This window comes from Salmo salar, chromosome 04 (assembly GCF_965601325.2).
Source record: "Salmo salar chromosome 04, fSalSal1, whole genome shotgun sequence".
NCBI lineage: Eukaryota > Metazoa > Chordata > Actinopteri > Salmoniformes > Salmonidae > Salmo > Salmo salar.
In genome coordinates, this window is record NC_138294.1 from 2,574,075 (window position 1) to 2,588,583 (window position 14,509).

The following is a 14,509-nucleotide window of genomic DNA, read 5'->3' on the forward strand; positions in this document are numbered from 1 at the left end:
GATTCATCACTATCTAGATATTATACATTATGTCTAGAGAGATTCATTACTATATAGATATTATACATTATGTCTAGAGATTCATTACTATATAGATATTATACATTATGTCTAGAGAGATTCATTACTATATAGATATTATACATTATGTCTAGAGAGATTCATTACTATATATCTAGATATTATACATTATGTCTAGAGAGATTCATCACTATATATCTAGATATTATACATTATGTCTAGAGAGATTCATTACTATCTAGATATTATACATTATGTCTAGAGAGATTCATTACTATATAGATATTATACATTATGTCTAGAGATTCATTACTATATAGATATTATACATTATGTCAAGAGAGATTCATCACTATATAGATATTATACATTATGTCTGGAGAGATTCATTACTATATAGATATTATACATTATGTCTGGAGAGATTCATTACTATATATCTAGATATTATACATTATGTCTGGAGAGATTCATTACTATATAGATATTATACATTATGTCTAGAGATTCATTACTATATAGATATTATACATTATGTGTAGAGAGATTCATCACTATATAGATATTATACATTATGTCTGGAGAGATCCATTACTATATAGATATTATACATTATGTCTAGAGAGATTCATCACTATATATCTAGATATTATACATTATGTCTAGAGATTCATTACTATATAGATATTATACATTATGTCTAGAGAGATTCATTACTATATAGATATTATACATTATGTCTAGAGATTCATTACTATATAGATATTATACATTATGTCTGGAGAGATTCATTACTATATATCTAGATATTATACATTATGTCTAGAGAGATTCATCACTATATAGATATTATACATTATGTCTAGAGAGATTGATCACTATATAGATATTATACATTATGTCTGGAGAGATTCATTACTATATAGATATTATACATTATGTCTAGAGATTCATTACTATATAGATATTATACATTATGTCTAGAGAGATTCATTACTATATATCTAGATATTATACATTATGTCTAGAGAGATTCATTACTATATATCTAGATATTATACATTATGTCTAGAGATTCATTACTATATATCTAGATATTATACATTATGTCTAGAGATTCATTACTATATAGATATTATACACTATGTCTGGAGATTCATTACTATATAGATATTATACATTATGTCTAGAGATTCATTACTATATAGATATTATACATTATGTCTGGAGAGATTCATTACTATATAGATATTATACATTATGTCTAGAGATTCATTACTATATAGATATTATACATTATGTCTAGAGAGATTCATTACTATATATCTAGATATTATACATTATGTCTAGAGAGATTCATTACTATATATCTAGATATTATACATTATGTCTAGAGATTCATTACTATATATCTAGATATTATACATTATGTCTAGAGATTCATTACTATATAGATATTATACATTATGTCTGGAGATTCATTACTATATAGATATTATACATTATGTCTAGAGATTCATTACTATATAGATATTATACATTATGTCTAGAGATTCATTACTATATAGATATTATACATTATGTCTAGAGATTCATCACTATATAGATATTATACATTATGTCTGGAGAGATTCATTACTATATAGATATTATACATTATGTCTGGAGAGATTCATTACTATATAGATATTATACATTATGTCTGGAGAGATTCATTACTATATATCTAGATATTATACATTTATTTTACCTGTCCTTCCCTCCCTCCCCTCCCTCCACCCCCCTCCCTCCCTCCAACTTCTCCCTCGCTCTGTCCTTACCTCCCCCTCCCTCCACCCCCCTCTCCCCCCTCCAACTTCTCCCTCGCTCTGTCCTTACCTCCCACCCCCTCCCCCCTCCCTCCCTCCAACCTTCTCCCCCTCTCTCCTTCCCTCCACCCCTCTCCCTCCCTCCCCCTCCCTCCCTCCCTCCACCCCCCCTCTCTCCCTCCCTCCACCCCTCTCCCTCCTCCAACCTTCTCCCTCTCCCTCCCTCCCTCCCTCCAACCTTCTCCCTCCCTCCCTCCCTCCCCTCCACCTCTCTCTCCCTCCCTCCACACCTCTCCCTCCCTCCCCTCTCTCTCCTCCCTCCCCTCCCTCCAACCTTCTCCCCCTCCCTCCCTCCCTCCCTCCCTCCCTCCCTCCCTCCCTCCCTCCAACTCTCTCTCCCTCCCTCCCTCCCTCCCTCCCTCCAACCTTCTCCCTCCCTCCCTCCCTCCCTCCCGCCAACCTCTCCCTCCCTCCCTCCCTCCAACCCTCTCCCTCCCTCCCTCCAACCTTCTCCCTCTCTCTCTCCTTCCCTCCACCCCCTCTCCCTCCCTCCAACCCTCTCCTCCCTCTCCTCCCTCCCTCCCACCTTCTCCCTCCCTCCCTCCACCCCTCTCCCTCCCGCCAACCTTCTCTCTCCTTCCCTCCACCCCTCTCCCTCCAACCCTCCTCTCCCCTCCCTCCCTCCCTCCCTCCCTCCCACCTTCTCCCTCCCTCCCTCCCTCCCTCCCTCCAACCTTCTCCCTCTCCCTCCCTCCACCCCTCTCCCCTCCCTCCAACCTTCTCTCCCTCCCTCCCTCCCTCCCTCCCCCTCCCTCCCTCCCTCCCTCCCTCCCACTCTCTCTCCTCCCTCCCCCCCTCCCTCCCCTCCTCCCTCCCTCCCTCTCCCTCTCTCTCTCCTTCCCTCCACCCCTCTCCCTCCAACCTTCTCCCTCTCCCTCCCTCCCTCCCCCTCCCTCCCTCCCCCCCTCTCCCTCCCTCCACCCCTCTCCCTCCCTCCAACCTTCTCCCTCTCTCTCTCCTTCCCTCCACCCCTCTCCCTCCAACCTCTCTCCCCTCTCCCTCCCTCCACCTTCTCCTCCCTCCTCCCTCCCTCCCCACCCCTCTCCCTCCCTCCAACCTTCTCCCCCTCTCTCTCCTCCAGTGGAAACCATATCTTCCAGGGTCAGGCAGCAGGGATTGCTGTGAATGAGAACGGCAGAGGGGTGATAGTCGGTACTTAAACACACACACAGCAACACACACACACACACACACACACACACACACACACACACACACCCACACACACACACACACAGCAACACACACACAGCAACACACCCACACACACACACACACAGCAACACACACACACACAGCAACACACCCACAGCAACACACACACAGCAACACACACACACACCCAGCAACACACACACACGCAGCAACACACAGCACAGCACACACACACACACACACACAGCAACACACACACACACAGCAGCAACACACACACACACACACAGCAACACACACACAGCACACACACACAGCAGCACACACACACACACACACACACACACAGCAACACACACAGCAACACACACACAGCAACAAACGCAGCAACACACACACAGCAACACACACACAGCAACACACACACAGCAACACACACACACACACAGCAACACACACACACAGCAGCCTGCACAGCGTCTTGACTGAAATGTGAAAGTGCTCTATGAATGAAATATATAATCAGTGACCATTATGTAAATGCAGGTTACTTAATGCTATCTATCCCTCCCCCCTCCCTTCTCCCTCCACCCTCCTCCCCTCCCTCCCTCCCTCCACCCTCCCCTCCCTCCCTCCACCCTCCCTCCCTCCCTCCCTCCCTCCACCCTCCCCTCCCTCCCTCCACCCTCCCTCCCTCCCTCCCTCCCTCCTCCCCTCCCTCCCTCCACCCTCCCCTCCCTCCCTCCACCCTCCCTCCCTCCACCCTCCCCTCCCTCCCCCCTCCCTCCAGAGAATGTGATCAGGGAGAACCAGTGGGGGGGTGCAGACATCAGGCGGGGGGGCGACCCGGTCCTGAGGAATAACTACATCTGTCATGGCTACTCTGACGGAGTGGTGGTGGGGGAGAGAGGCCGTGGACTCATAGAGGAAAACCACATCTACAGTGAGTAATACACTTCCTGTTCGCTGACATCACTTCCTGTCTTCCTCTCCTCCTCCTCTCTGTCATGGCTACTCTGACGGAGTGGTGGTGGGGGAGAGAGGCCGTGGACTCATAGAGGAAAACCACATCTACAGTGAGTAATACACTTCCTGTTCGCTGACATCACTTCCTGTCTTCCTCTCCTCCTCCTCTCTGTCATGGCTACTCTGACGGAGTGGTGGTGGGGGAGAGAGGCCGTGGACTCATAGCTGACGGAGTGGTGGTGGGGGAGAGAGGCCGTGGACTCATAGAAGGAAAACCACATCTACAGTGAGTAATACACTTCCTGTTCGCTGACATCACTTCCTGTCTTCCTCTCCTCCTCCTCTCTGTCATGGCTACTCTGACGGAGTGGTGGTGGGGGAGAGAGGCCGTGGACTCATAGAGGAAAACCACATCTACAGTGAGTAATACACTTCCTGTTCGCTGACATCACTTCCTGTCTTCCTCTCCTCCTCCTCTCTGTCATGGCTACTCTGACGGAGTGGTGGTGGGGGAGAGAGGCCGTGGACTCATAGAAGGATACCATATCTACAGTGAGTAATACACACACACTTCCTGTTCGCTGACAGCACTTCCTGTTCTCCTGTCCTCCTCTCCTTTCCCTTCTCCTAGGCAACAAGGGCTGTGGTGTGTGGTTGATGTCCTCCAGCCTCCCTCAGCTGTTGGGAAACTACATTACCCATAACCGCATGTACGGGCTGGCCGTGTTCTGCCGAAAGGACCCTGACGGGGGCGGGACCAGGGAAGGGGGGCAGGAGGGAGGAGGAGGAAGAGGACAGGAGAACTTCCATGAGGAAGGAGAGCTGCTGGCGTGGGAAGGTGACCTTGACATCGAGTACGAACGTCTCTGCGCCGGGTACTCCAGCAGCTCGGCTCTGGTGGAGGGAAACTGCATTAGCCGCAATGGAGGTGAGACTGTAGACACTGTAGAGCCGCAATGGAGGTGAGACTGTAGACACTGTAGAGCCGCAATGGAGGTGAGACTGTAGACACTGTAGAGCCGCAATGGAGGTGAGACTGTAGACACTGTAGAGCCGCAATGGAGGTGAGACTGTGGACACTAGAGCCACAATGGAGGTGAGACTGTAGACACTGTAGAGCCGCAATGGAGGTGAGACTGTAGACACTGTAGAGCTGCAATGGAGGTGAGACTGTAGACACTGTAGAGCCGCAATGGAGGTGAGACTGTAGACACTGTAGAGCCGCAATGGAGGTGAGACTGTAGACACTGTAGAGCCGCAATGGAGGAGAGACCGTAGACACTGTAGAGCCGCAATGGAGGTGAGACCGTAGACACTGTAGAGCCGCAATGGAGGTGAGACTGTGGACACTAGAGCCACAATGGAGGTGAGACTGTAGACACTGTAGAGCCGCAATGGAGGTGAGACTGTAGACACTGTAGAGCCGCAATGGAGGTGAGACTCGTAGACACTGTAGAGCCGCAATGGAGGTGAGACTCGTAGACACTGTAGAGCCGCAATGGAGGTGAGACCGTAGACACTGTAGAGCCGCAATGGAGGTGAGACCGTAGACACTGTAGAGCCGCAATGGAGGTGAGACCGTAGACACTGTAGAGCCGCAATGGAGGTGAGACCGTAGACACTGTAGAGCCGCAATGGAGGTGAGACCGTAGACACTGTAGAGCCGCAATGGAGGTGAGACCGTAGACACTGTAGAGCCGCAATGGAGGTGAGACCGTAGACACTGTAGAGCCGCAATGGAGGTGAGACCGTAGACACTGTAGAGCCGCAATGGAGGTGAGACCGTAGACACTGTAGAGCCGCAATGGAGGTGAGACCGTAGACACTGTAGAGCCGCAATGGAGGTGAGACCGTAGACACTGTAGAGCCGCAATGGAGGTGAGACCGTAGACACTGTAGAGCCGCAATGGAGGTGAGACCGTAGACACTGTAGAGCCGCAATGGAGGTGAGACCGTAGACACTGTAGAGCCGCAATGGAGGTGAGACCGTAGACACTGTAGAGCCGCAATGGAGGTGAGACCGTAGACACTGTAGAGCCGCAATGGAGGTGAGACCGTAGACACTGTAGAGCCGCAATGGAGGTGAGACCGTAGACACTGTAGAGCCGCAATGGAGGTGAGACCGTAGACACTGTAGAGCCGCAATGGAGGTGAGACCGTAGACACTGTAGAGCCGCAATGGAGGTGAGACTGTAGACACTGTAGAGCCGCAATGGAGGTGAGACTGTAGACACTGTAGAGCCGCAATGGAGGTGAGACTGTAGAGCCGCAATGGAGGTGAGACTGTAGACACTAGAGCCGCAATGGAGGTGTGACTGTAGACACTGTAGAGCCGCAATGGAGGTGTGACGGTAGACACTGTAGAGCCGCAATGGAGGTGAGACCGTAGACACTGTAGAGCCGCAATGGAGGTGTGACGGTAGACACTGTAGAGCCGCAATGGAGATGAGACCGTAGACACTGTAGAGCCGCAATGGAGGTGAGATCGTAGACACTGTAGAGCCGCAATGGAGGTGAGACTGTAGACACTGTAGAGCCGCAATGGAGGTGAGACTGTAGACACTGTAGAGACTGTAGACACTGTAGAGCCACAATGGAGGCTGAAAACTGCCTAACCAGCTCTGCTAGGGCCAGTAAGATGGTCAGAGTGAGCTGTTCTCTCGTTTGTGTCTGGAAGTAGCTAGCACGTTAGCCAGTTAGCTTGGGTGTTTGACTGCCGTTGTGAGGTCAGAACGCTCAGATCAACCCTACTGCAGCTGGTTCCACCGTTGGGGTTCCAGGACAGAGAAGAGCTTGGACTGGGCTGAGCGGGAGCTGCCTTCCTGTAGGGGTGGGAGGGCCTAGAGATCAGAGGTGGCAGAACAGACTGCTCAAGTTTTTAAATATTTTTTATTTAACTAGGCAAGTCAGTTAATGAACAAATTCTTATTTACAATGACGGCCTAGGGAACAGTGGGTTTAACTTCCTTGTTCAGGGGCAAAACGACAGATTTTTACCTTGTCAGCTCGGGGATTCGATCTAGCAACCTTTCGGTTACTGGCCCAACGCTCTAACCACTAGGCTACCTGCCGCCCCAGGCTAGGGTGTAGGGTTTGAGCATAGCCTGAAGGTAGGGAGGGGGCAGTTCCTCTTGCTGCTCTGTAGGGAAGCACCGTGGTCTGGTAGTGGATGTGAGCTTCGACTGGAAGCCAGGGGAGTGTGCAGAGGAGTGGGGTAACATGGGAGAATTTGGGAAGGTTGAACTCCAGGTGGGCTGCTGCGTTCTGGGCAAGTTGCAGGGATTTGATGACACAAGCGGGAAGCCCAGCCAACAGCCAGTTCCAGTCGTCCAGACGGGATATGAGGATTGTCTGTATTTGGACCTGCTCCACTTCCTGTGTGAGGTAGGGTCGTACTCTACGGATGTTGTAGAGCATGAAACTGCAGGACATGGTCACTGCTGTGATGTTTGCAGAGAACGAGTGTTGTCCAGGGTCACGCCAAGGTTATTTACACTCTGGGAGGGCGACACTGTGGTGCTGTCAGCCGTGATGGATTGGTCCTTCAGCCTGCAGGCCTTCCCCGGGAGGAAGAGCAGCTCTGTCTTGTCGAGGTTGAGCTTGACGTGGTGGGCCAACATCCAAGCTGAGATATCTGCCAGGCACTCAGAGATGCGTGTTGCCACCTGGGTGTCAGAAAGGGGGAGGGAAGGAGAAGAGTTGTTGAGTGTCATCCTCATAGCAGTGATAGGTCATATACGTTTTTTTGTTGTTGTCATATAGTTGTATTGATGCACGGACTGGTTTGGGTTTTTACTTTACCATCTATACCTTGCATTTGAACGTCTGGTTTGTTAAATGTGATACGCAGTGTTGTAACGTCCATTTTTTTGGGGGAGTTTACTTCTTCTCTCCAGTCTCTCCACACAGACCTAGCCACCTCTCCTGTCACTCAAGGAGAGCATTTGCTGTTCCTCAACCAGGAGCCACTTGCGTTCAGTCTGCATGGTCAATGCGACACATACAACTACTGTTGATGACAACGATGCAGTTGTCACTTTGCTTCTTAAATATAAATCTACTAGTATCCTAGAAATTACACTATTAGCTTGTGTTTCTTACATCTGCTAACTGCTAGTTTGTCTTTTCTTAGCAAGACGTTACTAAATCTTGTTAGCCGCTAATGCTAATCGCTAGCTAGTTAGCTAGTAAATGTACTGAGTCAGAACAAGTGTAGTTAGCGATACAGCCTGATAATAACAGAGATGGTGTAGACCTAAATCAGCATGTTGTTTGTGCAACAGTGTCTTCTAAATTAAAGAGGTAAACGCATAGTAAGAATACGTTAGCTACATGATGTAGCTAAGAGAAAACATTCAATGTAGCCCAAGATTATAGGGTCCCCTAGGAAACACCTATCAACACATTAGTTCCTACCCTGTCACTTTGATGTTGGCCTTTTCATTCGTTGTCACGTCCAACAACACTGTATTCAAAGTGCCCCCTATTATATTCTAACCAAATAATGAGAATAAACATTATATTCCCAACAGTTCACCCAAGTGTTTTGCTCTAAATCTCATATCACGCGGCTCTACGTGGCAATGAGGAAAAAACGATCTCAAATGCAGAAATTGATGAAAAATGACGACTTTGTTTTGTTCTATACTGTTCAATTCAACTTCAACCCAATCAGAATGGAGAAAGACACATTGAAATCACTTAGAATGTATGTCTTGCCACCCAAGGGCCACGCACTACTCATAAAGCACATTTACAACTTCTATTATTAATTTTTTTTTTAAAACATCAAATACCGTCAATTTTTACCGTGATATAATATTTTGGCCATATCGCCCAGCCCCATGTGAGGATATGACAGAGCTGAGTGACTTGGTGTGTAGAGAGAAGAGGAGAGGTCCTTCATCATAGCAGTGATATGACAGAGCTGAGTGACTTGGTGTGTAGAGAGAAGAGGAGAGGTCCTTCATCATAGCAGTGATATGACAGAGCTGAGTGACTTGGTGTGTAGAGAGAAGAGGAGAGGTCCTTCATCATAGCAGTGATATGACAGAGCTGAGTGACTTGGTGTGTAGAGAGAAGAGGAGAGGTCCTTCATCATAGCAGTGATATGACAGAGCTGAGTGACTTGGTGTGTAGAGAGAAGAGGAGAGGTCCTTCATCATAGCAGTGATATGACAGAGCTGAGTGACTTGGTGTGTAGAGAGAAGAGGAGAGGTCCTTCATCATAGCAGTGATATGACAGAGCTGAGTGACTTGGTGTGTAGAGAGAAGAGGAGAGGTCCTTCATCATAGCAGTGATATGACAGAGCTGAGTGACTTGGTGTGTAGAGAGAAGAGGAGAGGTCCTTCATCATAGCAGTGATATGACAGAGCTGAGTGACTTGGTGTGTAGAGAGAAGAGGAGAGGTCCTTCATCATAGCAGTGATATGACAGAGCTGAGTGACTTGGTGTGTAGAGAGAAGAGGAGAGGTCCTTCATCATAGCAGTGATATGACAGAGCTGAGTGACTTGGTGTGTAGAGAGAAGAGGAGAGGTCCTTCATCATAGCAGTGATATGACAGAGCTGAGTGACTTGGTGTGTAGAGAGAAGAGGAGAGGTCCTTCATCATAGCAGTGATATGACAGAGCTGAGTGACTTGGTGTGTAGAGAGAAGAGGAGAGGTCCTTCATCATAGCAGTGATATGACAGAGCTGAGTGACTTGGTGTGTAGAGAGAAGAGGAGAGGTCCTTCATCATAGCAGTGATATGACAGAGCTGAGTGACTTGGTGTGTAGAGAGAAGAGGAGAGGTCCTTCATCATAGCAGTGATATGACAGAGCTGAGTGACTTGGTGTGTAGAGAGAAGAGGAGAGGTCCTTCATCATAGCAGTGATATGACAGAGCTGAGTGACTTGGTGTGTAGAGAGAAGAGGAGAGGTCCTTCATCATAGCAGTGATATGACAGAGCTGAGTGACTTGGTGTGTAGAGAGAAGAGGAGAGGTCCTTCATCATAGCAGTGATATGACAGAGCTGAGTGACTTGGTGTGTAGAGAGAAGAGGAGAGGTCCTTCATCATAGCAGTGATATGACAGAGCTGAGTGACTTGGTGTGTAGAGAGAAGAGGAGAGGTCCTTCATCATAGCAGTGATATGACAGAGCTGAGTGACTTGGTGTGTAGAGAGAAGAGGAGAGGTCCTTCATCAGTGTAACAAACTCTCTTTCTCTCTCCAGCGGTTGGTTTGTACGTGAAGAGCAGTGAACCGCTGAATGTCGTCGCCAACCTAGTGAACGGTAACCGTGGCGCCGGTGTCGCCGTGCTACAGAGCGGTCAGCTGACTCGACTAGTCGCTAACTGCGTCCGTGGAAACGGTCGCGGCGGCGTCACCGTGGAGAGGGAGTGTCGGGTGGAACTCCGCGGCAACGGTGTGTATGACAACGGCGGCCATGGCGTTAGTTTCCGGGGCGACGGACAGGTGGTGGAGAACGACGTGGTGGGTAACCGCGGTTACGGGATACGGTTGACGGACAGCGCCGACGTCAAGGTGAGCTGGACACACACACACACACACACACACACACACACCATATCACCATCACCCTGGGAATGAAATAAGTACTTTGTGTGTGTGTGTGTGTGTGTGTAGGTGTTGCGTAATCGAGTCCAGCCAGTGCAGGGGTGTGGCATCGCCGTGCTGGGGCCGGCAAAGGCCGTCGTCCACGACAACCTGGTGTTCCAGGGTCACCCCGGCAACGTCAAACCCCCGCTACACCGCGACCCCGGCAACGACGGCAGCGCACTGCGCAACAACAGCGTGCTGAAACATAGCAACAGGTAGCTTAGCAACCCACTTTCAATGCTACTCACCAAGTCCTTCTAGCTAGTTAATGGGTTAATACATTTTACCTCTCCTCTTCCCTCATCCCTTCTCCTTCCCTCATCCCGTTTCCTCTCCTCTTCCCTCTTCCCATTTCCTCTCCTCTTCCCTCATCCCTTCTCTCCTCTTCCCATTTCCTCTCCTCTTCCCTCATCCCTTCTCCTTCCCTCATCCCTTCTCTCCTCTTCCCTCATCCCTTCTCCTTCCCTCATCCCGTTTCCTCTCCTCTTCCCTCATCCCTTCTCCTTCCCCCATCCCGTTTCCTCTCCTCTTCCCTCATCCCTTCTCCTTCCCTCATCCCGTTTCCTCTCCTCTTCCCGTTTCCTCTCCTCTTCCCTCATCCCGTTTCCTCTCCTCTTCCCTCATCCCTTCTCCTTCCCTCATCCCGTTTCCTCTCCTCTTCCCTTATCCCGTTTCCTCTCCTCTTCCCTCATCCCTTCTCCTTCCCTCATCCCGTTTCCTCTCCTCTCCATCCTCCACCACTCCCCCCTCTCTGCTCTCTCCTGCCAGGACATGTTCCTCTGCCCCTCCCTGGGTTTTGGAGAACCCTCCCCCCCGCCCCCTCTCTGACCGTCCCTCATACCTCCCCCCCTCCGCCTCCTATCACCCCTCCCACTTTGTCAATTCCATGACTACCAGGATCACGGCCACCGTCGAGAGCGGTTGCCACAACAACGGCAGCGTTTTCTGCACCATCCTCTGAGGCCCTGGCAACCAGCCCGCCTAGCAACCCCGCCCTGAAGACGGATTGGATGACCTCCTCACCAGGGGTCAAGAGTTCTCCTGTCCCGAGACATTCTGTTTTCTTAAACATTCCTCTGACATTTTGATCTAGGAACACTTGGACTCTGCAGATGTTGTGGAATGGCTGGCTGGACACAGAACGTTGTCCTCCACGGGGGTTCTAGAACGTTGTCCTCCCCGGGGGTTCTAGAACGTTGTCCTCCACGGGGGTTCTAGAACGTTGTCCTCCCCGGGGGTTCTAGAACGTTGTCCTCCCCGGGGGTTCTAGAACGTTGTCCTCCACGGGGGTTCTAGAACGTTGTCCTCCCCGGGGGTTCTAGAACGTTGTCCTCCCCGGGGGTTCTAGAACGTTGTCCTCCACAGGGGTTCTAGAATGTTGTCCTCCCCGGGGGTTCTAGAACGTTGTCCTCCCCGGGGTTCTAGAACGTTGTCCTCCCCGGGGGTTCTAGAACGTTGTCCTCCACAGGGGTTCTAGAACGTTGTCCTCCCCGGGGGTTCTAGAACGTTGTCCTCCCCGGGGGTTCTAGAACGTTGTCCTCCACAGGGGTTCTAGAACGTTGTCCTCCACAGGGGTTCTAGAAGTGTCATTGAGCTATGAGATCCCCACTACTGGAGGAGCTTCTATGCAGCTTCTATATTACTTCTATACAGAACCAACTCTCACTATACAACATTTACCACTGTGACTGGTGTGGTGTCATGTGACTGGTGTGGTGTCACGGACAGTATCATGTGACTGGTGTGGTATCATGGACAGTATCATGTGACTGGTGTGGTATCATGTGACTGGTGTGGTGTCATGGACAGTGTCATGTGACTGGTGTGGTGTCACGGACAGTATCATGTGACTGGTGTGGTATCATGGACAGTATCATGTGACTGTTGTGGTATCATGTGACTGGTGTGGTATCATGTGACTGGTGTGGTGTCATGTGACTGGTGTGGTGTCACGGACAGTATCATGTGACTGGTGTGGTGTCATGGACAGTGTCATGTGACTGGTGTGGTGTCATGGACAGTGTCATGTGACTGGTGTGGTATCATGTGACTGGTGTGGTATCATGGACAGTATCATGTGACTGGTGTGGTGTCATGGACAGTGTCATGTGACTGGTGTGGTATCATGTGACTGGTGTGGTATCATGGACAGTATCATGTGACTGGTGTGGTGTCATGGACAGTGTCATGTGACTGGTGTGGTATCATGGACAGTATCATGTGACTGGTGTGGTGTCATGGACAGTGTCATGTGACTGGTGTGGTATCATGTGACAGTATCATGTGACTGGTGTGGTGTCATGGACAGTGTCATGTGACTGGTGTGGTGTCATGTGACTGGTGTGGTATCATGTGACTGGTGTGGTGTCATGTGACTGGTGTGGTATCATGGACAGTATCATGTGACATCAGTGGTTAGGGACTGGAGTTTTGCCTGACTAGGAATAACTCCTGGCATTAATAATGACAATATTCACGTTTCCTCACTGGAATGTCTTTTTACTGGGCTTCCTCACTTCTTCCAGACAGGTAATGTTCTGACGGAGCGGTATGAACTCACACTTTATTACATTAAAGGTTTTATTGGTTTACAGAATACTTTGTGATGAAGGTTTCTAGCGTCCATCTTTATCTCACCTGCTTTCCCTCTCTAGGAATATTTACCCTCTCTTCTTCCTCTCCCCTTCTCTCTTCCTCCTTACCCCTGTCTTCTTCTCCCTTCTCCCTCTACCCCTGTCTTCTTCTCCCTTTACCCCTGTCTTCTTCTCCCTTCTCCCTCTACCCTTCCCTCTCTCCTTCTCCTCCCTCTACCCCTTCTCCTCCCTCTCTCCTTCTTCTCCCTCTACCCCTTCTCCTTTTCCCTCCTTCCTTCCCTCCTTCTCTCCTCTCCTCTCCCTCTACCCTTCCCTCTCTCCTCCCCTCTCTCCTTCTAACACCCTGACAGCATCATTACATGTTGGTACACCCAGAAGTACATTCATTTCCAATGAAAACACAGTGTTTGCGTCGCAGAGGCAGGTGCAGTGCGTACGGTGTGGGGCGTCAAACTGTCGACGGCTTGACAGAAACTGGTAGCAGATGGTGAATGTTGAACTTTGGTCGCAGACATAACCAGACGATGCTGCGAACTATTTTACTAAATGATGCTGTCGGTTGTGTTCGAAGCGTTACCCTCGTCTTCCTCTTAATGCATTTTTTTGCGTTTGCGTATCTCTGTGAACTCTTGGTATTTGACGAGGGGCAGCACCAGAGAGGCCAGTCTGTTGTCCGCTGCCGACCCGTCGTCATCCCCCTTCACACAGCCATGTCTGACCAGGGTCAGCCCCATCGACTTGGCCACCTCCACCATCCTACACACACAGAGAGAGAGAGAGACACAGAGACAGAGACAGAGACAGAGACAGAGAGAGAGAGAAAGAAAAGATCAGTAACACTGTTGCTTTTGTGTTTAAGAGGTGTCTCTGTGACCCCCCAGGTCTCTTACCGTTTCTCTGTGACCCCCAGGTCTCTGTGACCCTTCAGGTCTCTTACCGTTTCTCTGTGACCCCCAGGTCTCTTACCGTTTCTCTGTGACCCCCCCAGGTCTCTGTGACCCCCAGGTCTCTTACCGTTTCTCTGTGACCCCCAGGTCTCTTACCGTTTCTCTGTGACCCCCCCAGGTCTCTGTGACCCCCAGGTCTCTCTTACCGTTTCTCTGTGACCCCCAGGTCTCTGTGACCCCCAGGTCTCTCTTACCGTTTCTCTGTGACCCCCAGGTCTCTGTGACCCCCAGGTCTCTCTTACCGTTTCTCTGTGACCCCCAGGTCTCTGTGACCCCCAGGTCTCTCTTACCGTTTCTCTGTGACCCCCAGGTCTCTGTGACCCCCAGGTCTCTCTTACCGTTTCTCTGTGACCCCC

The 14,509-nt window shown here is 49.6% G+C and overlaps 2 protein-coding genes across 2 annotated transcripts in view; one reads left to right on the top strand and one right to left on the bottom strand.

Annotated features, from left to right (window-relative positions):
* Nucleotides 1-13,208, top strand: part of LOC123744233 (F-box only protein 10) — a 30,964-nt gene extending 17,756 nt beyond the window's left edge. The window contains exons 8-13 of the mRNA XM_082973846.1: nucleotides 2,971-3,041; nucleotides 3,835-3,987; nucleotides 4,642-4,938; nucleotides 10,227-10,537; nucleotides 10,640-10,827; nucleotides 11,381-13,208. Coding sequence (XP_082829972.1) covers nucleotides 2,971-3,041; nucleotides 3,835-3,987; nucleotides 4,642-4,938; nucleotides 10,227-10,537; nucleotides 10,640-10,827; nucleotides 11,381-11,573 — 1,213 coding nt within the window. The 3' untranslated portion in view covers nucleotides 11,574-13,208. The remainder of the gene's footprint in view (nucleotides 1-2,970; nucleotides 3,042-3,834; nucleotides 3,988-4,641; nucleotides 4,939-10,226; nucleotides 10,538-10,639; nucleotides 10,828-11,380) is intronic.
* Nucleotides 13,091-14,509, bottom strand: part of LOC123742396 (DNA-directed RNA polymerase I subunit RPA49) — a 28,766-nt gene continuing 27,347 nt past the window's right edge. The window contains exon 12 of the mRNA XM_082973850.1: nucleotides 13,091-13,962. Within this exon, the coding sequence (XP_082829976.1) occupies nucleotides 13,797-13,962 (166 nt within the window). The 3' untranslated portion in view covers nucleotides 13,091-13,796. The remainder of the gene's footprint in view (nucleotides 13,963-14,509) is intronic.